The 25,075-nt window shown below is 45.3% G+C and overlaps 1 protein-coding gene across 1 annotated transcript in view; it reads right to left on the bottom strand.

Annotated features, from left to right (window-relative positions):
• The window catches only part of XPR1 (xenotropic and polytropic retrovirus receptor 1), a 78,767-nt gene that overhangs the window by 20,450 nt on the left and 33,242 nt on the right, over window positions 1-25,075 (bottom strand). The window contains exons 3-9 of the mRNA XM_052666089.1: window positions 10,414-10,515; window positions 7,133-7,356; window positions 4,156-4,305; window positions 3,670-3,753; window positions 3,139-3,220; window positions 412-599; window positions 3-182 (exon numbers count right to left, since the gene is read on the bottom strand). Of these exons, the coding sequence (XP_052522049.1) occupies window positions 3-182; window positions 412-599; window positions 3,139-3,220; window positions 3,670-3,753; window positions 4,156-4,305; window positions 7,133-7,356; window positions 10,414-10,515 (1,010 nt within the window). The remainder of the gene's footprint in view (window positions 1-2; window positions 183-411; window positions 600-3,138; window positions 3,221-3,669; window positions 3,754-4,155; window positions 4,306-7,132; window positions 7,357-10,413; window positions 10,516-25,075) is intronic.

The raw sequence follows: 25,075 nt of genomic DNA on the forward strand, positions 1-25,075 counted from the left end.
ACCAATAGTTTGAGCAGCCAAAAACGGGACTTGTAATACAAGGTTTTGGTAGGGTTGATGAGAAAAAGCAACATGCAGCCATACAAGATGAGTGGATTCACCTGCATAGGGATGTAGATGAATTTACCATATATACATGCCAGCAGGCTGAGGCACCACAAAACCCCCAGAAATCCAGCAATCTGTAGAAAGACAGACAAAATACAGACATACCTTGTGAAAAAATAATTCCAAACCCCACAATGAATTCTCATTATAGGAAAAGGGAGAGCAGTGCGCAACCCTGTAATCTAATCAGACTTCAGCAACTTCCTCCTCTAATTGTGTTAGAATTCCTTGCCAGGAAACGGTGCAGGCCTTATCCTCCTGATGCACACAGCTCAGCCTCTGCTAACGGTCTGTGCTGTTTACCTCAAAGAGATGTTGATGGGACAGGTTGCTGCGGGGATTGAGCTCGAAGATGAGGACATGATTCACACCAGCCTGTCTCCAGCCGTACGTGTTGATACCCAGGAGAAAGAGGAATTCTATCAGGAGAAAGCCACCTCGATAGATTCTCACCAGTGGCCACACATCTGGTCCATCTATAAAAGCCACACCTGACAAAGAAAAAAGATGAAAGGGCCTTAATGATAGCACAAGTCACGCCACAAATCAAACCTGCGCTCCGCTTCCTGGCTCTGGCTCTCAGATACTCAGCCCCGGCCCAGGAAAGCATGGCCTGCTTGTCATTCACCTGCATATTCTAGCAGCTGGAGGACCTTCTGCCTAACCTATTCGAGGATTTATGAGTATTCTGGGGAAAATTCTCTCTCCAGCTTGTGCAGTCAGGTCATTAGCAGCATCTCAAGTCCCCCGTCTCACACTGCGGGCTCAAGGGACAGCACTAAGCATAAATCATCACTACACTCACTTACACATTCTGCTTTAACGGAGAGGAAATCTCACCAGACAGAGATACAAATATTTCAGCTGCCCACAAAACCAGGCAGCACAATTTACAGCATTTACAGCAACGCTGAACTGCGTCCGATCACTGAAGTAGGTACAGCCATAACGTAATGCATATTCATAACCAGCAATACAGTTGCCAGCCGCACCCAAGCAGAATAACCAACACAAGGCAGCAATATGGGAAAGTCTGTTCCTTGCTTTGTTCAGTCTTTGGGGTTTTGGAAATGGCCTCAAACAGTGAGCAGCCCTATAAAGCAGCGCTCCGTCCAGCCGAGTCCCCTTGCAGAACACTGCACCTCCGCTCCTGATAGAGGTTTGATGAGAAGAGCACATACAATTGTCCTCATCCCCAGCTCCACTGAGTATTTCTCATCCATAAGCACTTTAAAGGGAGAAGAGAACTACAGACTATCAGTTTCAGGCAAACAGAGCCCAAGCTTGGACAGAAATGAGAGGTGCACTGATGAACTGAAAGAAAGGAGTCTTGGGCATGAAATTGCTAAAGCATGCATTTCAAATTTTTTATCTGAAATGTCTGCAGCTGCTCCCAAACCCAGAGTAGCCCCAAAATACTGAATCAGACATGCAGAAGTTACCACGCAGACCAGAACAGATACGCTTGTTATGTGAGATAGAACAGCCAGATGAGGCTTATCCTGTGGTGAACACAGCTCAACATTTACAGCGTGTGATGGGAACTCCCTCACTGCCCTGGGCAGCCTGGTCTAGAATTAAATGTGGAGGTTGGCAGCCCTACCTGCAGCAGTGGGGCTGGAGCTTCATGATCCTTGAGGTCCCTTGCAACCCAAGCCATTCTATGATTGGCCATATTCCCCATGAAGAAATGCTTCCTTATGTTCAATCTAAGCCCCAGACAGCACTGATACAATTTACTACTGTGGCCATGGTGTAATGTTGCTTCACAGGTTCTACACAAACAACTCTGAAATCCTATCTTAGTGAATCATACCATGAAAACAATTTGGCAAAAGTAGCATAGAGGTTAGCAACGGAATGCCCAATTAAAAATAAATATCTTACAGCTAGGATGCAGCTTTTGCTCAATATGTGAAGTAACTCAGAGATACCAGATCATGTCTGCTGATACAAACATACCAATTATTTATACTAGTTTAGCAACATCTGCTTTAGAGGTGTAATCATTTTTATGAATTCCTGCTCACAACCACGTCTCTTTTTTGTTCTTAATACTGAGATGAAGTGAGCATTACAGGCTTCAGTCCTATTTGCATCTTACAGACCAAACATGAAAGTTACACCAAGAAAAAAGGCTGATGAATAAAGAACAGCTCCTACACATTCATTGGAGCCTTCATACAGACGGGGCAACTTTCTAACTCTACTATACAAAAAGGAAGAGCAAACAGCTTCTAAAACAGAGAAATTTTATCCCAGGAGATGTTCAGATCCAATTACAGAAACATCTGATTAAAAATTCTCTCAAATCAAAACACAGACACAGGCTTTCCCAAATGCAAGAGCTCATATGTTGATTGTCTGTTGCACTGCTTATGTAAGTTACATTACTGAAATCACACACACCACAGTAAGGCTGCTTGTGATGAAGCCCCATATCTGGATCTAGAATACCAACCTTCCTTTTACTCCTGTGAGAGCTCAAACTTGGAATAGTAGAATAAAATCAAGGCCACAGTCATGGTAAGTAAATTCTTCCTGATATCTAGTTTGAACCTCTCCTGGCACAGCTTTGTGCCATTCTCATGCACTCCCAATGAAAATTAGGAAAGACACAGTATTCACATAGCTACACGTATGTTCTATTCTCTGTTGTGGATCAGTGCTATGCAAAATTTAAGTTCTGCAAACAGAACTCTCAAACACTCAAGGTAGGAGAGGAATGCGTGTTCACAGAACAAGCACCTTGTCTTTACACATGGATGTTACACTTCCAGAATATCCTTTCAAAAGTAAGAAGGAAACCAGGAGAAGAAAAGTCAGCATTCTTTCAAGTCCAAATCCACGTAGGTAACACAAGAAGGACGTGATCTATTACTGAGCAGCAATAATTCACAACTGCATGACCTGACCTAGGCTGATCCAACCCAAAAGGCTGACCAGCTCTGTTGCAAGCCCCTGCTAAGAGACAAGAACACATCCACACCAGGGTGTGGGAGCCAGCTGGGTCCTGCTGAACATACCCACCTGAAAGTATGACAGTCACGTTCAGTGCAACGAACAATCCACAGAAAAATCCAACCCTGAATGTAGTCCAGGCTGGTACAGGCTGTGAACAAAGCAATGGTGGAATTATGGGGGATTAAACAGGTTATCAGCATAATCAGATCCATTCACAGAGCATGTTTTAAATCAGGGATGCAGCCTCATCTCAGACTGCATTCTTCCTCCTTGAAGTGCAGCACTGAAATTGTTGCATAACATTTTTACCTATCTTGATGCTGAACTGAAGCAGAGCTGGGACCTCTCAGCAGCTCTTAAGATGTAAGCATACATTATAATTAGCACAATTTTCTCTTTATTATTCACCTCATCCCTATGTTTATCATGCCTGCAATCTGCAGGCTGTTTCCATGTCTTTTGGAACTTAAGCAAAATATGTGACTACCCTGCCCTCACGATTTATGGAGAATGCTCACATCCATGTATTTTCACTACTTTTGAATCTAATTTGGCAACTTGTCAAGTTGCTGAAGCTTAGCTCTATCAATTGTTTACCTGAGCTGCTCCCAAAGGTGGAACACGCAAACGTTTCATAGCCTTCTGTCTGTCCCCATCCTCTAACTCATTGGTCACCACTTCCTAAGGAGATAAAGACACACATCAAGGAAGTTCATTCTAACAGTAAGTACAGGATACTGCATTAAAACAAAAAGTAACAGCTGATTTCCAAGTTACATTTGACTTCTGGTACAGTGTTCTTCCAATACATGGTAACAAAGATAGGAAAAGCTTCCTATGATGTATCCAGGTACTGTTACCTTGTAAGGTAACAACACAGTGTTTCTCAAAGTGAAAAGCTGCCAGCTAAAGACAAACTTACACACGTGTGTGCAAGCAACACAAGAAATCAGTGGTACATTAATTACTAGTTGCCCTAGTGGTGAACACAAGGTGCATCCAGATGCTACAGGAATCAGCAGCGAACAAGAAACCATTGCTTTCTAGCTGCAATAGGAGCAGCACACAGAGCAGCATCTTCACCTCTGTTTCAGAGATGAGCTGGTTGATCTTCTTGCAGGTGTAGAAGGGTGCCACCTCCACCTCGGCCACGCGCCACTCTGCCCCTCGTGTTGTCTCCAGGTTCTTGTCATGCTTCTTCAAGATCTTGCGGAAGCCAGTGAAGTTCAGGTTCTGCAGATGAGGAAACAGTTACTGCCTTTGAAGCTCAGCTTGGTTATTTGCCACGGCTAGCAAGGAAAGGAATAACAAACAAGCCTAACTTTTCTCCAACATGCTCTGCTTGCATGGGCACCTGACTGCGTGCATCCCAGGTACTGCAGCTCAACAACAGGTCTCTGCAAAAGCAGTAGTTGGAATGAGCTCTTAAAAACTGCCACAGGAAGAGCACGTTTTGGCTCAAATCCCCCAGGGGAAGGCACACATTAGTCTTTTCAAGGGCTTTTCCCCAATGGAGAGAACCAGGCCACCGATTTCTAGTTTCTCCAAACCTTCCAAGTTCTCAAAATAAGCACGTTATAGAAGGGAAATTCTCATACAGCTGCAAATGAAATCCAGCCAAGTGCAGCCCCAGGACAGCACGTTCTTCCCCAGCACACCCCACCCCACAACTACAAAACCAGTCTACTAGGCTTGCAGACACAGGAGGTGAGATAAGCAGACGACACCACGTTAAAGCAGGAAAGATAACGGTTGATTTCCAAGCTATGTGCTAAGCCCTGACCCAAGACTCTCCTAACACCCAGTAACAAAGATAGGCAAAGCTCAACACACTGCATTAAACAGCAATTGCTGTGACAGGATGCATCTGAAATACTGTACTTCATTGCACAGAAAATGCAACTCGAAAGGCTCTACGTCCCCTTCAGACAGCAGTGACACATGCAAGAGTCACTTCAAAACAAGCTTAGAAATTAGCTTGGAAAGAAAAACACAGAAAACAGCAGAATCCAATACCCTGGGGAGAGGCACCAACTACTCACCGAAATTATTTCCAATCTAATTACACTGTGAGTGATTTAGTACCAGACCCCTGCCATAGGTGGGGAAATGAAGCTAGGGAGATGGGAGCAGGAAGCCAATGCATTACTGATCTGCATTACTGCAGACAACAGACTTTAATTACTCTCCATTGGAAAAGCCAGCATTCTAACCCAGGGAGAGCAGGTCACCGTTTCATAAATTTGAAATGAAAAAGATGCAACAAAATGCTGATTTGGGGCAGAGATTTTTTTCCACAGCCTGAACTGACAGCACTCGATCCATGCACTAGCAGGACCTACAGCTTGGCTTCAGTGTCCTCAGGGCACAGTGGCATCCCTCCTGGTGCCACCTCACACAACCCAGTGTCATGCACTCAGTCACACATTTTGCTTGTCCTGCTATTCAAGATGCTTCACTTGGCACAGGGCTTTCTCCAGGCCTGACTTCCATTTCTGCTGGATACTACTTGCATTTATTGAAGTCAGCTGACTAATGGCATGCTTTGCCATTAAAGGTGAAAAAACAGTGCCACTTGTTGCATAATATTATTGCACATCAAGTAGGATGAAGCAGCAGGCTTGCAATCTTTGCTCATATACCTAGTTAGGAAATGCACCAACAAGGCAAATGCACAGCACTCCAGTGAGATTGAGTCAGCCTCAATTATTTGCCCCATAAGTGTAACATATTAGTTAATTTTGCAAGGTTTTTTTGCTCTAAAACACAGTATTTTATATAATCTATGTGGTTTCATTCTATTTCCTGCAAGAAGGACGACATGACCCCAGCTATGCCATCGTCCCAGCAGGTCACCCTCTTCTTTCTCCAAAACTTCAAGCTACTGAATATTTGTAATTCTTGTATCTAAGCTCAAAGGTGCTTAAAATCAGTGTTATGGGATTTAGTGTATGTATTCCTTGTCCTCAACTTCATGAGCAATTGGAACAGACTTTCTCATTCTCTTTGAAGATATGCCATAGAAGGAAGCTCTGCTCCTTTTGGAGACTGAAAGCTATCAGATCCAGATGGGTTTTACGCAAATGTTTAGCATACACACAGTGCTCCTGGACTCATGGTAGCACAAGTCAAAAAGGTAAGTGTGCAGGATGCCTTTTTTCATTGATGTAGAACAGGAAAGGATTTGTCAGAGGAATGACCTTTGTCACCTCCCACTGAGTTTTGTCCACACTACACAGTGGTATTCAAGTATTTCTTACAGCAAAAAGACTCCAGGAATTACTGGTAAGGACCTAAATACAGATCTAGCAAATTTAAGTCAAAGACTCTATGTTAAACCATTCTTATTTAATGTGGTAAAACAAATAAACATAGTGAGATATTTAAAAGCAGAGCAAGTCCAGAAAAAACAAAACAAAACAAAACAAAAGCCCAGCAAGATCTTAATACTTCCAGAATTTTGGAACGAAATCACTGTCTGCAATATTTGTCACATCCCCTCGTGCTACAAGTCCAACTACAACTACAGATTTGTTTCCTCATACTTCTTTCGAGCCTGCGTCCTACAGAATTACAAACACTCTTTTAAAGTGGATGTTTTAACAAGAAATTCTGATCTAGCAAGGTCAGAGTCACTGCCATGGTAACACCAAGAGGAAACATTACGCTAGCATTTCAAGTTCCACTACAAACATTAGATAAAAGAGTTCCTTCCCCACCTTCTCAGCTCTAACCCTGCATAGAACAACATACCACCAAATTATGAGGCCCCAGAGTGACTGCATGTTGTGACCATGCCAAGAGTGCTGGGCTCAGAGAGCTCAGAAATGGAAGAGGATCCGAGATCCTTCTGCAGGTCAGCAAAGTGCTTCCAGCTCAACACAACACTATAAGAAGTATGTTGCTGGCTGCTAGGTGTCGGTCCTTTCTTTAACTTAAGCCAGGGTCTCTAAGGCTAAAATGATGTGCAAAATTGGCTTGAATGAGGCAACCGAAGGCAACACAAGCACAAAGACGTGGAGACACAGAGCTTTCTCAAAGTGCTTCCCTCTGTGAGTACCTGATAGTTCTGCAGTAAGATGAGGCTGAGGTAGAGCTCGCTGAAGGCCAATTTCAGGTCTTTGATATTCCTATGCTGGACACGCTCCTCGTGGGACAGGTGGAAGACTGGCTTTCTGCGCCGCGGCAGCGTGGAAGCCCCACTGGCTTCTTTCTGTGCATCCAACGTTGACTGTAACTCCGTCCGAAGAGTAGTGAATCTGCGCTGAGCTTCTGCAAGCTTTTCTGTTGGTAGAGGAAGGAAAAAGGCAGGTGAGTGGGCAGCAACTTGCCTATCAGGCCTGTACAGGAAAGCATGGCTTTTTCCCCAAACAATATGCCTGTAGGTAAATAGCTCTGCATAGAACAACCTACTGCGTGGCCTTACCTACCAAATGTTAAATTCAGCAGAACACTTTGAGGATCTGCACATCCACTACCGGCCACGTGGTTGCTACTGCTTTATACGACAGCAAAGAAATTAAAGAAGAAACACATTTCATGAGCATGGCTGGGTTTTGGAGCTCAGAGAGCAGCTCAACCCCTCTGGCAAGCTCCCAGTAACAGATGCAGCTCCTGCTTTGATCAGCAGCTACAAGGCTGCTGGCATCTGTATACAATCTGCAATCACCACTTTCCCCTCCTTTCCCTCAGTTGCATTGCACCAGTTAGAAGCACTGTCTCATTAGTTAGCAAATAAAGGGGCTGCCAACCTGAACTTACCCCGAAAACGCAACAAAATGATAGCTAAGGACTATTTTCCAAACTTAAAGAGAAGGATCAGGAAAAAACATCACACCAAGGAGCTGGTAAAATAACTCCCCAAGTTCCAGCTTGGAATAACAGTTGCTTGCATGGCCACGGCTACGTTTAAGAACTGCTAACAGCCACAAGGCAACCCATAGCAGCTCACAGCAACCCTGCCCAGAGTGCATTCAGGGCAGGCTCTCTCAGACCTCCCTGAATTACACTGACTTAGATTATAACAAGGATTCACTCTGGAGGGTCCCAAGCACAAAACCAAAACTGGCCACAAATGAAACCTTAACTCTTCAGCAAGCATTTCTCCACTGGAACTATCCAAGAACGTCCCTATTTTTTCTTTTCAATCCGGTATAAGTTTACTCGAGAGAAGTCCAAATAATCGCAAACTGGTTATCAAATCAGATCTATTTAATGGCAGGTTTCCTTCCTGCAGAGGCAGAATAATAGCCTGGGGAATTAAGACTGCGCTTGATGGAAGCCAACAGTCTCTGAGCACACAGCACAAGGCAGTGCTCAGAGCAGAGCCTTCAGGACAGGAAAAGGAGGGAAGGAGAAAACAAAACAGAGATCAGCAGAAGGATTAGCCTTCCTGCAAGCAGGAAATATTTATTGTCATAAAGACAAGTGTCTAACAAGCCATATAGTGAGCTCATAATAAATAGCAAGCAGCAGGTCATGATGCAAGCCACCTTCCTGGAGTTATAACAGAGCCCAACATGGCATGCTTCTCACATGAACAAGACAAAGAACATTCCTTCACTGGTTGCTCTACGTAGCTTCACGTTAACTACACTAATAAGGGGTTTCCAGACTATTCCAGTCACACTGCTCTCTTGCAAATAAAAGACTTATTTAAATCTCTTCACAAGAGATTTTCAAATTGCACATATTTGCTCCTATAACTTCTTGAAATGACAGCAAATCCAAAAAATCCTATTCTGTATTATTAATGTCATTCTATACAATGAGGGAAGGGGTGTGTGGATGTGGGTGCATATGTGCTAGCAGGTCTTCATTAGGGAAAATTATCATGTGCACTGTGCATATGAATTGAGAGAACTTCTTCCATGGAGCCTAGCTTGTAGCACTCAGGATCTCCTACTAGAACAGCTTAAACAGCTCAGAAAGTGGCTCTGGGCAGCCTGGTCTGGTGGTTGGCGACCCTGCACATATCAGGGGGTTGGAACTCGATGGTCATCGTGGTTCTTTTCAATCCAGGCCATTCTAGGATTCTATGAAAGTAAGACAAGTCTCTGAGCATAACAATGGTATTTTCTGATACAGCAGTCAGGGTGAAACTCAACTGAGAACTGTTCTGAGTTTAGGCAGGGACATAAGAATTGAACATAGAAAAATGCCTACAGACTCAAGCGTGCAACCCAGCTGGTCCAACAGTGTCTAGCTACAAACCTCCTCTTGCCTTGGCCTTCCATATACCTACCATGGCTCCATCAAAACAGGTCCACAGAGCCAGGATAGCTGGCACAGCCAGCCCAAGGGAGGTTTGCTTCCCTACATGGAAGCTGAAGAGAGGCAAGCAGCAGTGTACACTCAGTGCATCTATTATGCTTTTAGCTATTCTTGTGCTCACCACCCAGACTCTGCCAGCAGTAAAACAGCTAGCAATAAAGTCATACTAGGTGATTATTAAAATACTTTGCACAATTCAACTTCGTTATAAAAAGAGAAGGCTACCATGAAGTGCTGCAAAAGCCTGTTTTAATGCAAGATGCCAATAAATCAAGAGCATGTTGAGAGAAAGTATGGCAGCACTCAGTACCTCATTGTACCCATATTTAAACTCTTTTCCAGTTGAAAACCCATTTCAAGCATTACCAAAAGAGGCAGAAAATCAGCTGAGATATAATGGTGGGTGGAACTAGAGCACACCAGTACACAAAAGCCTTTTGGAGCAATATAACAGAGCAAATCAAGGGTGGGAACGCAAACTTTCTCGGGGAAAACAAACAATAGCACTTTGAAATTTACACCATCATATTTTAACCCAAATTTACTAACCAGGATTGTGTATACAGCCAGTGACAAACTGCTTCTGACTGACCTACCCCAGAACACAGCAAAAGCTAAAAGGAGGTGCTTTAAAACCTCTTGGAAGTGTCAAGGCAGACAAGTGGACACACACAGGCAAGATCACAGTAGATCCTTCTGCAAAAGCTCCGAAAACACCAACGGGGGAGCTGTGCAGTTGCCTAAACACACACAGGAGACTGTCACCACGGATGAGGAAATGCGCCCTATATGTAAGCTGCCACTTAAATTTAAGAGCATCTTCAAAGTTCAGTAGGATGCTATTACAAAGAAATGAAAGTGCCTGTCCTTCATTCTCTTCCATTCAAAAACCATGGTTTGGTTCCACGTCTGTGATTAAACCAGAGCAGTCTCCCATATAAACCTGCCCTGTAATTACCTGATGTTAGACCTTTCATGGACACTGTGGCTATTCTGAAAGCCTGAGAGCTTCAGACTCTTTTTTATGTTGCTGCATTTTCCACAAATATACACAAATAAGCACCTTACCTGAATAGAAAATGTTGATTTTGGCAAGTTCTTTCTCACAGGTTTGGAAGAACTTCTCTTCAAACGTGGCAAAACATCTTTTTACCGTGTCTTCATCTGTGTCTATAAAACAAAACAGGAAAAAATAAGTTGAAACAGAAGAATATAGGAACATATTTCTAAATGGTAGAATCATAGAATCATAGAATCACCGAGGTTGGAAAAGATCTAAAAGATCATCCAGTCCAACCGTTCACCTTTTCCCAATAGCTCCCACTAAACCATGTCCCTCAACACAACATCCAGCCTTTCCTTGAACACCCCCAGGCTCGGTGACTCCACCACCTCCCTGGGCAGTCCATTCCAGGTAGCCACAGAAATATTTCTTCAGGGGAAAACAATATCACCTTGTCACATGGAGAAAGAAGAAACAAGTCCAATGGGAACACGTACTTGACTGTAAAAGGAATTGCTCAAAGACTGAGGGGGAAAATCCCACAGAAGCAGCGTTGCCCATTGACCCAAGTTCCCATCATCGTTTCACACCCTCCACGTGCTCCTACACATCTCACATGCTTCATTCCTACTTGCCAGCTTGTATGACTGCACCTGCAGGTCCTCGTGGGTGAAGACAGCTGCCTACCATCTCACCAACACTAAAACATCACCCATGCTACAGTCAGGCACCGGTGGAAGGATAAACCACGCTCCATCCCCATGTGCCTGCCCAAGGCCTTCTTGGTGGACTCGCTGGCTTCAGCCACCATTCCCACCTTCCCATCACCATAACCTTCCTTCTCTTCACTACCTATTGCTCCCTTTATAGGCAGTTTAGAAGAGCTTTTCAGCAAATTCTTCCGAACGCTTCAGCCACGTTCCTTTTGCTGACACTAAGGCACAGCAGCCTTCCCCCACATAGAGCTTGGAGATTTGCACTTCCAAGATGACACTGTTCTGGCAATCCACAAAACCCAAGCCAAGCCATTGCTTTCTCCTGGAGCTCTATTATCAGCACAGCGATGGGCAGTACTGAACAACACACCTCCGAGCCAGACTTTCAGACTTCAGCAAGAGCCAGGCTATAATAAAACAGCCACTTCAAGACATTGCTTAAACCTCTCGTGGTTGTATAATCAGGAACCGAGGACAGAACAGCTTCCTCAGTTCAACCTCTAAGCTTTCACATACAAACACAGCACCGGAGGATGGGAAACAGCTCTGCTTCGGAGCTGGTCATTCCTAAGGGCAGAGTCACAGTGGTTGCCACACCATACCCTGCAGCCCTAGTGGTGAAGCCAATCCAGACTTGCCTCGATCCCACAGGTGTGGGTGGATGGAGCAAGAGAAATTAGTGCGTGGTACTTAATAGGCAGATTTTAGGCCAGCAGTTGCCTGAAGGTTTTTAAATAACTGTAATCAGAGAGTTTCAAAACAGAGCTGACTTAAGGAAGGGCCACGTATTTCTGCTCCTTCCAAAATGTCACCTCATACGGTAACGGGAAGCTCAATGTAGGCAGGGCTAAACCAACACGGTGCCAAAGAAATACCTTATTTTCTACTTTACCAGTCATTTTAGGAGACAATGGATGCACAGAGCTGTTTGACTACATCCAAAGTTAAGAGGGAAAAAGGACTCTAAGGCACTAATGAGCCACTAATGAAAGACCTTCCAAAAACCTTGAGATGGGGAATTCAGGTCTCTGTTCGGACCTCAAAACACTGCTGACTCAGAGGAAAGCAAGGCTCTGTATAAGTCATTCAATATCCTTACCCAAACACCTTCTTATAAAAGACATTTTGCAGACCACAGTGGATGCCAACTTAAAAAAAAAAAAAAAAAAAGTAAATTAAAAACAAAATCAAGATTTTCTGTGCAGAAAAGGTTTCCCTTTGGTAATGTTCCCACTGCAGTTCAGCAATTGAGCTGCAATAATAAAGTGCTGCCAAGGCTATTGCCTTTATTTGTTCTTCCCCCCAAGGCTAGGACAGGACAACATTTTCTGCCATGAGAAAATCACAGTGCCAGAACTCAGCCTTGGATTCAGGAGCTCCATGACAACAGAAGCCGTTGTTAAAAGGCATCGAGCTACCACTGCCAAGAAGGACCACTGGTAACCTTTCTTTTGTTCTATTTCTATAGCCCTAATAGTCTTTTACCCTAAAATCTGTGCTGCTGCCATGAGCAAGGCTGCCAAGAGAGCCCAATCGATACGGCTGTTTCTTGCCATCACCTTCCTGCTGCAGAGGACAAGGCATTAAGCCCAAAAGCCTTTTGCCCTTCCTTGCAAAATCACGTTGCAAGCTGGACCAATTGGGATGTATTCCCATCTCTGTGCTTTCTGGCCTGCACAGAGCTCACCTACAATAGAGCCTGAAGTTGAAAAACTGCCATGTGTTCCTGCACTGCCCCACACAGTCATTTCTCAGCACATGAGAACTATGCATCCAAATTCTTGTGCTGTGCAGCTGCAGCACAGAAACAAGTGATCGGCGTACTGGGCTGCTTGCTCACTCACTTTCACAGACTACTGGACTGCCTGGATATGTTATATGTTTGCTGTGCCCTGTTGTTGGCCTCTTGCTACCAAAAAGCCCTGTGGCTTGGGCTCAAACAGGGCCACAACAACACAGCATGACCAGGCTCTGGAAAATCTGCAGGCTTCCAGCTTATAAGAAATTCTAAAGGAAAAAAAAAAAAAAGGTTAATTTAATGAATTATAGAACAGCTTGGATTGGAAAGGACCCCAAGGATCACCAAATTCCAACCCCTCTGCCACAGGCAGAGCCACCAACCTCCAGATCTGGTACCAGACCAGGCTGCCCAGGGACCATCTGACCTGGTCTTGAACACCTCCAGTGACGGGGCATCCACAGATCTCTGGTTGGAGAAATGCATCTGCCTCCAACCCCCACCAGCTCCTCCCCTCTGCTCAACCACCATTTTCTAACGTCCTTGACGGTCCCACAGCCCCAAGAGTTCCCCAACCTCTTGCACAGTACAACAAAGAGCTTTACAACTAGAACTCAAGCTGCATAGCTCATAAATGCAGGAACAAAGATCATCTCTACATCCCTAATGAGTCATCCCCGTGTTTACTGGGGGATTTTTCCAAGGCCAAGATACTTCCATGCACCAACTCCCTCCTCCTGTGCAGAAAGCCACACTCCTGTCAGCTGCACATGGTATCACTCATCCAGCTTCTAAGAAATTAATTACTCACCACGCATTTTCATGCCCAATCTTGTGGCAAATAAGTACAAGAACACTTCTAAGTATTCAGAGCATAGATATAGAACCTTTTATTCTTTCTATGGGAAGAGAGAGGAAGCAGACACTACTTCACTCATTTTGCATGGAAAGAACATTTGCTTTCATGTTTCACCTTCACTTCTGAGAAACTGTACATTTGTGTGCAATGGTCCACCTCTCTCTTAGAAGAGTCCATCAACAAAAATGTGGCCTTGAAACCAAAAAAGCATCATGCAAGAAGCTTCATACATTAGGTAATGTTTTAAAAAAAACACCAAAAATAAGAAAATTTAAGTAGACTGTACCTGCTTTTCTAAACAATTCCAGATGTGCTGGTCAGCTTTCCACTTAATGACTGCCTTAATAACCAAATCTAATTTGGCCTAAGTTAGAGAAATAACTCCAGAAATAAAAAATGAACAGTCAGGTAGCAAGTGAGGTTGTGCTGTCTGCACAGGCAGCGTTTGTGGGCAGGTAGGGGAGGAGGAAGGAAGAGCTGCTGCAAACCACCAACATAATTTGTCTCAGGCTTTGGTTTGCCATGCAATGGTTCTACCGTTAACCCAGAATAAATGGAATCCATTTCAGAATATCTCTGGAAATTACAATTTTCAGGTGGGTAAAAACTCTGTTCCCTTACTTTGAAGTTGTATCACTGGAAGTTGTATTCTTGTAGATGGTTTATTTAGCAGGGAAGCAAAAGCAATCTCCACACAAAGTGCCTTCCTGCTAGTTAAATAATGGAGTGCCTATGACTCTATAAGCACAGAATCTAAAGCAATGGTACTATGCTGGTAAGAAAATCAGGCATAGAAAAGGCTGGCAGTTAGTCCTGAACATCACTGGGTTGTTTGATTTCTGCACAGTGCCCTTTCAGCTCCAGAAGTCTATCCCCATTGCTACCTGTCCCTACAAGTGACCATGACACTCCATGACGTGCTACTATGGGGCTTACAGGACCTAGGCTAGGGAGTACCTCACATGTGAAGGACAGCAAGGCAGTAGCAGAAAAAAATAAGAGAAATAACAAGCAATATTCCACAACCTGCCATAAACTTAGAATTAATGCAATAGGGCATTAATGCAATAGGGCATCTAAACGCCAAGAGATGTCACAGAGGGACAGGACTTGCAATACCTGCCTTCCCTGGTTAAGAACAACCTTTGAATTCTCTTTCTGTTCAAGGAGAAAAGTAAAGATTTATTAAATGCTGTAGAAAAGTTTCCTGGAAAGCTAAACCAGAAATATGCCACACACTTAAGAATGAAGAAGAGAGGGCCAAGAAGAACCATAGCTCCAGACGAAGTTTCACACCGACCATCACATGTTCATGGGCCAAAGAACAGAGAGCAGGTGTTGAGAAGCTTGCTCCATGCATCCCAGGACCTGCCCAGACACACAGACCAGGTTTGCCCAGTTGAAGCAAGCAGCCAGCGATGCCAACCGAGATATCAAAGGTTGGTGGAAGGACCAGGATGGCAACAGGCACATCCCTGGTTAAACAACGTGCCCACACATTCCTCCCGCTGCCATCCCGCTGCCTGGAGACCTGGCTTTCCTTTAAATGAAGCAGCCCTGCAGCAACGATGGTTGCACAAAACTCACCTCACAGTTTAACACATCTGTGGTTAAGTAACACAGGGCCTCGTGTTTTACCCAGCTACAAGAGCAGAAGAATGCCTTCCTCCTGGAAACTCATTTGGGTAGGTGTAAAGGATGCTTCCCCAAGTTCCCAGCCTGGTCCTTAAGCAGAGCAAACACGGAAGACAAGCAGCAATAAAGATACACAGCAGCACAGAACACCAAGATTAGAACTGATGACTTAAAATTGGGTGTTCCAAGTTCCAATTGAAGTTTTTCCCTACATTCACCTGCTCCTTCAGTTCACATGTTCCTTCAGTCTGGCAAAACTCAATGATTTCAGCAAGCCCTCTGCTACTCTGTGCTAAAGCTCCCAACTTTCTAGCCAAGAGATGTTGAAGATGCACCTGCTCTACAAAGGGGTGGGGGAGGCTGCAATCCTATAGATTTGAGCTCAAATCAATGATGGGAGTAATCACCACAGGGACTGGCAATGCAACACCAGGGGAAATTAAAGGAAACTCAAACACTCTGGTGCTGAATGTAGCAGAGATCTCTCACCCTAAAAGCCATAAATATTACTTCCCTCGTGAAGAAGGTCACGCTTCATGGCATAGCAAGAGAACTAAGAAGAAGCTTTCCCATCGTTTTCAATGGGAATTTGTATCTATCAAGAAAGACATCGGCTCAATCTCGCCAATAATTTAATCAAGCAAAAAAGGCTGTTTGTCCAAGATAAAGCTCCGTAATAAAATGACTGTTTATGCTTCTTTTATCGAGCCTCCCTTTTTAATGGTCATACTCCCAGACTTTTAGAAAGCAGTAGCAATTACCTTCTCATTACAGAACTGTCTGAAGCCTGGCTGCAGCTCAGCTGTTGAGCAGGCACTGGGGAGGCCCACATGGCTGCCTGGAACTGAGCTCAGGTGCCCACACCTAAAACTGCTCAGTCGTTCAAACTTCCATCACTTGTAAGCATCTAGCTGCAGTTGCTAGAAATGAACAAGATGCAAGCTACAGGTTCCTCCTGCAGGTTGCCAGCAATGATGCTGAAAACCTTTAGGGAAATGCTGAAATTAGGAGCATTTGAGCTTCTTAAAAACCCTGGGAGGAACAGGATGATGCTGCCAGCAAGGCAGGACAGAACAGGATGGGACAGGACGGGGAAGGGGAAGCCCAGCACACCACATCTCAGGGAGACAGAACAGGGAACAGGCAGAAATGCAATGAGGCTAATGGATCGAGAGCCACGCTGCATAAATGGAGCTGATACCAGACCTCCCCCCACCACCCCAGAAATCCTTGTAACAAAAACCAAACAAGGCTAGGAAAGTTAAGGACAGAAAGAAAATTGCTAAAAAGTGGCAGTAAGGAACAGGTGAACAAAGGGAGCACCAACATTGGTAAGGAAAACAGGGCTGCTTTTAAATCTCAGGCACACTGAAGCGTGTTTGCTGGGGATATCAAAGCCAGGGGGAGGGCAATGAGAAAAGGAAGATTAACAAAGCTGTGTCTGGGGAAAGACTTCAATTAATATTGAGAGCAACCAGAAAGAGAAAACTAACGATGCAGAACAAGCGACAGGCTCCCCATACAGGGAAGCAGCCGCGCAGCACAAAGACAAGCCTGCTATAAGCACACCAGCGATGGCTTCATCCCCCCCCAGGGAGCAAACTATTCCAATTCATTTTTCTTTTTTTCCTTTTTTTAAAACCAGCTATTAAGAGCAAACAGTCAGCGAGAAGATAATAAGCAAGCAATTATCAGACGAAGAAAAATGCGCTTCCACGGTATCTTGGAGAAATGGCACAGGGCTGGAGAGCGGCTCTGCGTTAGGCTGTATCAGGGGACCTTCACACCCAGCACTTGCGACAGATGCTGCTGACTCCCACAAAGCCCAGCCCTGCCCCAGCCCCAGCCAAGCCCACCCTGTTGCTCACTGGGACCCCACTCCAGCCCAGCAAGCAGAAGCTCTCCAGTGCACACAAGTCTGGGGCAATTCCAGTTCAGGATTCAATAGCCTTGTTTGCTTGCCCGTGCACTCGCTCGCCCCTTTGCTCAGCCCCAGTCCCCAGGCAGGAGCTACAGGAAGCTTGTCTCTGCCCAGAGCAGGCTGGAATACTTTAAGAAAGGGTTGCTGTTTTGTTTTGTTTTTTTACACCTCAAATGAGAAGAATGATTTAGAGGCATGTGATTCCCCCCGACATTCTCCCAGGAGCAAGACGCAGCGCTGCTGGCACTTGGTAAATAACGCAGCCAAAGGAAGCATTCAGTAATTTCTATTGCTAACAGAACAAAACCTGGCAGGACAGGAATACACAAACTGCAGAACTAACTGCCAGCACCAGTGGGCTTTGCTTTCAGAAACAAACTGGAAGCAAGCATGCTGAGCAGGGGAAACAAAGGGCCCAGCTTCCTAACCACCTCTTGACTGCATCTCCAGGAGCACTGCGGTGCCTTGCAACCACCACTGCTGCATCCCTGCTTGAGAGCATGACAAAAGCCTGAGTTACACTGCAGTGCACATGGGCAGAACGATATTTCCAATGACCCTGAATAAACAGCTGCCCAAAGAAGCCAGCTTCACCTTCAGGTTGTGCAACCCAGCAGCAGCCAACAGGGCTGCAAGGTCAGGATAAGCAGCCCAGCTTTACTGTGCACACCACACAAAAACTGGCATTAAAACACATTAGTGTGGTGCTGTTCTGTGTCAATAGTTGAACTAGCTTTTGAACATGGTGATGGAGTTACAGGATGCACCTCACAAAAGGGATCAGCTGCCCTCACCATTTCTCAACCTTACCTGTACCTTTCAAGTTACATTTCTCAACCTTACCTTACGTGCAGGTGCTCTCCCTGTCAAAGGTGAATGAGAGGAATCATGCTTTGCTGTGAGAAACCCGCAAGCCTTTCAGACCTTGGCTTTGCCAAGCAGCGGCCAACAAGGTACCACTCACCCTGCAGCAGTGGCCGATTTGAGACTTCACTACTTACAAAACTGCTTAAATTCAAGATTGTTCCTTATTTAAAGTATGGACGTTATGAACAAAATAGAGAGCCAAGCAAAAGTGGAGTGGGAGAAAGCAGGGAGGAACACGGAGTCTCTCCTAGCCATGATTTTGCCATGCTCCAGGAAATCTGGACTCGGAGATATGCAGTGTCTGCCCTACTTCTCATGAAAGCAGAATCCAAAAACGTGATTCTCACCCCACTAGCTGTGCTTGAGCCTTGCAGGCAGCTGCTAGGACTGCAGAAATGAGCACTGCTCCTGGCGGATGAGCAGCTGGAACACAGAGCTCCCTGCTGGGGAGCAGGAGGCTCCCACTGCCCCATGCCACAAACCCACTCAAGGGTGAAAAGCAGAGCTAAATTCAGAGGGGATTTTGGTGAAAGGCAACACTTCAAGGTGTTTGCAGGGAAACCAATCTGTTCCTTGGGAAAAAAAAAAAAGAAAAAAAAAGGAAACTGGGTATTACAAGGTTATTCTGCACCGTTAAATCTGTCAGCAATGCATCAGCGCAAAGTTGTTGTTGTCCCGATTTTAAAACCCTGCAAGGATTTTAATGTAACCTTTAGGGAAACTAATCCATTACCTTAACTACAAATAGAGTGAGGATGGCCTTCAAGATGACAGCATTTTCTTCTCACCCAAGTTTAAGCAGGGTTTTTTTGGCAAGTGTCTGGGAAGAGGGAACCAGCTCCTCACTAGCAGGACAACAGAAGGTAGGAAGAGCATAAAACATCACTGCTGTGTCACACAGAAAGGCATAAGAACCGTTTTGCCACATTCACACCACTATACACCAGCACCAATCAGCTCAAGTAGGTCCTGGGGCTTTATTTCAACCCCCAAGAAACACAGAGGCTGCCCCAGTTCATTCATTCAATTGATTCACCAACTGTTCTGAAACATGAATAAATATGTAAGCAGCTACTCTGCTCTAATTAGTGACATTCAGTGAGTCTAACCTGAGAGCCTGGACCTCCAGCCCCTGCTTTTTAGCTCTCAGTGCCTCCCCCCTGGGAACTGAATAGCAATCAGGTATGTAATGCAGGGAGGGTTGCTTCTGGCTTCCTATTTAAGGCAGAATATAGGGGGTGGGGCAGGGAGACAGGGCTGAGAAACAATTAAATCCTTAAAGGCGGGCAAATGGTCTACACATGCTTTGAAGGATGAAAGAAGGGAAAAAAAGATTAGAAATTAGGGAAAAGGAATAAAGGAAAAATAAAAACGATGGCAATTGCAGAAAGCACGGAACAGATGATGCGTTTCCTATGTGATAGCTTAAACAAGTCCCAGGGCACACCTCCCAAGTCCATCAAACAGCACATTTACATAAAATCATTAATTCATTACAGGCCTGAAAGAAAAGAGGGATGGGTCAGGAGGGACAGGATGCAATGAACGAAGCAAAACTGTACGCTTGGGATGCAAGGAAAAGCTCTGTTTCTGTACACACCGAGCTTCCTGAAGGCGAGAGGTACAAAACTAACTCCAAAGCCACGTCTCAGACTGAAAAACCTTAAGAGTCTGCCAAGACTAAAGCACCGTACGCATAGATAGCCATCCTGCTTGCAACGCAAGCTGCTGATGCTGCATTTGCTCCTGGTTCAGCTTACAGCACCCCAAATTAGCAACGTGGCCACTGCTGCTGGCTGAACATGGGGCTGCCAGCTCTGCAGGGAGCTCCGGCTTCGTGCCCTGAAATGACTGTAACTTCTCACCAAAAGGAAGCCAAAACACTACAGCCCCCCTCCAACTCCATACCAATTGATTTGGGGTTTCTTTGCTGTTTTATCAGTCCGCTCCCTCCTCCATCCCCCCCCCAAGAAGTGCAATTTGGGAGCTATCAATCTGCCTTCAGAGACAGTGTTATCGGGGTAATCCCACAGCACAGCATAATTGGGCTTCCAGACGGCTGCACTATTTTTAAAGCAGAACATGGAAGTATTTTCCCTCCGTTTGCCAAACAAGTCCATGAAATATGCCACATGGCAGGTAGCATGCAGATGACAAAACAGTCAAAATGCAGCAGAAATACAAGATGGGGTTGTCAAAAGGATGCCAACAAGTCTGTGTCCAAAAAAAAAAACCAAAACCAACAAAACTGATATCTGCTGCGACAAAAGCTTTGGCATATCTCTGCTCTCCAAAGATGATAACCTCCACCATTGTGCTCCTGAATTCAGCTTAATAAAGGGAACTGCAATTAAGAGCAAAGAGTATCCAGTGCCTGTTGACATGTGTCTGTTGGCAGCATGAACTACACTGGGCTGTGTGGATGGACAGAGGACAGCCAGGCACAAATTGCAGCTACGTGCCGGCAGCCTGGCTGCCAGAAGGCACTGATCACTAAATTAGCTTTCCATTTGAGGAACAAGCTTGGAAAGACCAATCTAAATGGTACTGGAACTACAGGACCTGTAGCTGTGAGCCCAAGCCCTGGTTCCAGCCAGCAACTGCATCCAGGCTCTCTGCTAGCTGAGATGCTCTCCCTGCTGCTACCTACACGAGAAGGGCAGAAAGGCAGCAGATAAGAACTGAGAAACGCTTTGTACATCAGCCTGGTACTATTGTACTCTAGGCTAAGAGAAACAACTAACAGGCATACAAACATCTCCAGATACTCATCTTCCGTGCTTATCGCAGTGCTAAGCGACGAGGCAGAGCTCTCTATTTGTGCACTAAGCTGGGGAAGGAGGAAGAATCTCTCTCCAGGGACGAAGAGAAGTTGTGGTGTTGCATCTTAAGAAAAATTTATAGCAACCTGTTCAGAGAAATTAGTTTCTAAAGAGCCAGTCTCACGTGCCAACAGTAAGAACTGAGGTTCTTTCAAACCCTCCCTCTTTTTTTCCCTTTTCTTTTTTACATATGCAAAACCATGAACAAATTTGCCATCTGCACTCTCACAACTGCTCCTCACATTTGCGCAGCCTGACAGAAAGATGTTATCAGCGAGCTGCTGTCCTCTTTGGCAGCTTTTAGAAATGAAATGCCACATCAGTCTGGTGACATATTTGACCCATGACAACACTGCAGGTGCTGGGAAGGAAATTCCTGGATGAAATCGATAAGGTGCCATAAAACCCTGTCAGCTCTGCTATAGCTGCACAGAAGGGCTGCAGCAGCAAGACAAAGGCAGCAGAGAATTCACTTCTAGGGTGTGGGGAGGAAGGGAAAAGGCTATGCTCTTACTGCTGCATGTGGAACAGGGGCTTCAGTAGCATAAGCCCAGGCTGCTTACTGCATAGGGAGAGGGCAAAGTGAGTCCTTCTTCTCATCTCCCAAATTCCTGTAGCTGGGAAATAGACAAAGAGGTTCTTCTAAGAATAAAAAAAAAAAAAGCACTATGATCTGCTGTGATCTGTAAAGCATCATTTTGAGGTTCCCTTTCTTTTCTCACCTGCTCACTGCACAGCTGTGGCGCATCCTTTCACTGATGGTGGCCAACTCATTTTTAAACTCAGACACGTAGCAAATGCCCAAGACCTTCCAGTAAGGATCACTCCCCAACCATCTATGATGTGAATATTACACTACTGCTTCTATCCACGCAGCATTCTCGGTGCTACGCTGCTTGCAGAGGTGCCACAAGCAGCAGCAAACCAGCACTGACACAGCCACGTTCCATGCACACGATAGCATTGCTCTGACCTCTCTTCACTTTGGCAAAAACCCTCGTGCTTATTCCAAAATGCTCTTTGAAGGTTGCAGGCGTGTTCCCCCAGCAGCACGATGCATGCGTGCTCCCTATTGTCTATGCTCCCACTTGTTTGAAATTCCTGCAGGATCCTGACATACTTCAGCGGTACTTTAATAATAGCCTAATAATCGTCACAGACAATAAGTGACATTGTATGGAGACCTCGGGTGCTGGGGGTGAGTAGGAGGGGTTGCCGTGGTAACAAGGAAAAAAATCATCTGACAAAGAGATACCAAAGGACACGAGCTGATCTGCTCGCTCCCTGTATGGGAATCCATGGGAAACGTCCCACGGGAGCTGGCACCAAAGTGAGCTTCTGCTGGTCAGGGTGAGCGAGCAGCACTAACACCAACTCAGCTGAAAGCAGACCAGCAACCAAGGCTTAGGGAAACCAAAGAGGATAACAGCACTGCAGCACCCTGGTGGTGATGCTCCTGTCCTCACACCACTGTGATCTATGCAGGGAGGGACCGAGGTGGCTGGCACGTCTGGTCCTGCGTACTACCAAAAGCTCTGAATCTCAGCCAGATGGAAGCTTATCGTCTGAGCAGCTTCACTTTAAGTGCTGGAGGGAGGTATTGAGGTCAGCAGGTTCCACTCTCAAAAGTCCCAAGAGCCTGTTTTTCCTTTGCTCTATTTTGATCACGTTGGCAGCTTTCTTCTAAAGACACCAATATCGTAACATGCACCAAACTCAAAGCTTTTAAGCCACGGCAGGGATTGCTACCATACGTCTGAGAATAAACCCATTCAGACAACACATTCTTGCAGTTGTCCTCCAGGGCAGGAAAAAACACCTCCTGGGAGCTACAGCTAGTCCCCCCCATCCCAGCAGCTGCTCACTGGGAAGAGGCATGAAGGAGGAGGCTGTGAACAAGGGGGGAGTCCCCTCGGCCATGAGAAAACAAGGCAGCTCCATAGGGATGCAACAGCAAGAAAAACCTCATTATTACTGAGTTATTAGTCTTTATTACTATTACTGATAACAGAGGAGGAGGAAAGCTTGCAGAAAGGCAAGGCACAAAGGGCTGCTCCTGCAAGGGAAGGGAAGGCTGACAAGATGGCCTCCTCCCAGCATGTGCCTTCCCCCCCAGCAGCCAAGCTGTGGGGCTGGGCTGCCTTTGAGCTGCCTTGGGAAACAGGATCACAACACGGATATCTAAAAGCATGTCCTGGCCCAGAGCCAGCTCCCTTGCCAGCAAGATTCTCAACCCCTAACACCGAGCAAAATCCTACTAATTGCGGAATTGTTCTTTCTTCAAAGAGCCATTTCTACAAAGCTTTACAAAGCCAAAGACATCAGAGGAGGCCAGTAACATTCGCTTCTGTAAAATACTGAGCTGCAGAATTAAACCTGTAGGGATCAGAAAAGGAACAACGTTCAGCAGTAACTACAGAGACCTCACTACATGGTGAATTTCACATTTCAAGGAGACTGCAGAAAGCTGAAAGGGGAGCTGTGAGCCTTGACTGTGAGCCGGAAACGTGGCACCGGCAGAGGAGAAAAGGAAAACGGGGATCAGGAAAGGGCTGGAAAGGTGAAAATCCCTTGAGACATCCTAATCATGTTCTGCTGTGTATCATAGGACACCAGGCAGCATCTCAGAAATGGAAGCGACAGCCACTCCTGCTATCGGGAGCATTAATCTGATGCATTCTCAAACCTGGGAAGAGAGCAGACGAACTATACTGCAATTTAGCTTGGCTGTCCAAACTGCTCAACCAAATCCATAGATATGACTAAAAACACAGGTTTATCTACAATAATTACATGCAGATTTTTTTTTCCTGCCAGACAGCAGAGGAAAGAAGAACATTAGGCCTTGTTATCTGTGGTTCAAGATAGGTACTCAGGCCACTCACCTCTGCCTTTGACACCTGCGCTCTTAAATTACAGATGCACGAGTGAGTGTAGAAACAAAGGCATTTCTTCAATTAAAGACCTTCCATTTCCAAATAGCCTTCTCAATGCCCCATCTAAGAGAATGTTCCAAGAATAAAATCATAGAATGACCTGGATTGAAAAGGACCACAATGCTCATCTGGTTTCAACCCTCTGCTATGTGCAGGGTTGCCAACAACCAGAACAGGCTGCCCAGAGCCACATCCAGCCTGGCCTTGAATGCCTCTAAGGATGGGGCATTGACACACAGACAACACAATTGGTTTTCTTCCCCCAGCTTAAATCCCTGGGAATAGTTTAGGCCAATCCTTAAAGGAAGAGTGCAGGAAGAGAGCAAAACCACGACTGTGAGAAACTATTGTGAATTCTGAGCATGTACTAATACTGTAGTGAGGGAGAAAGAGACTAAATAAAGCAACACAATATTTTAATAGGTCCGAAGCTAAGCTGACAGTAGTGAGTACATTGAGCAGAAGAAAAGCAGGACTTGAAAAACAGGAGTAAAATGGGAAAATTGGCCAATTACAGTGCATTTGCAGCAGCAAGAATGAAATATGCTGCAAGATGGTTTGAAGCAAAACCAGGATCTCCAAGGAAGCTATGGCAGTTGTTTGGGCTTTAAGCAATGGAGGAAAATGGAGACATGGACAGAAATGCTCATTTAGGAAAGGACTCGTGTTAGAGCCAGCTTTCTCCATGGCAGAGTTATACTTCAACGTGAAAATTATGGAGAACTGGCACGGAATTGATTCAATTACAAAATTTAACAAGATTTGCCTTTTAAAGTAATATATCTTAAGGTCAGGTACTTTCAAAAATAAGTAAGATGTAGGCTAAAAGAGTGCACAGAGCTGGCTGAGAAACCCCAGAGCTGGAAAACACACCATGAACAAGTACCAGAACTCCCACACCCGTCTGCAAATAAGCCTGCATTATAAACTTCAGGCAAATATAATTAACAACACGACTGGTAAGGAGCTCTGGGTTTGCATATGCCTGAACTGGTTAACTCTGAAAACACAACCATTACGAAGATGCTGGTTAAACCATTTCTATCATCTTCGTGCCTCTGCACCGGAGCTTTGCCCCATGCTGATCCATGCCTGCCCTGCTGGATATTCCAGCACAGCCAACCCATGGGCCTGGGCCATCATTCTGGAAATGACTCAGCTCCAAGCAAGCACTTCCCAGCCTTCCACTCCTCCTTCCCTTTCTTCCCTGCTTCTTCAGGGAAAAACTCAGCA

Source organism: Tympanuchus pallidicinctus, unplaced genomic scaffold, assembly GCF_026119805.1.
Source record: "Tympanuchus pallidicinctus isolate F22 unplaced genomic scaffold, pur_lepc_1.0 scaffold7, whole genome shotgun sequence".
NCBI lineage: Eukaryota > Metazoa > Chordata > Aves > Galliformes > Phasianidae > Tympanuchus > Tympanuchus pallidicinctus.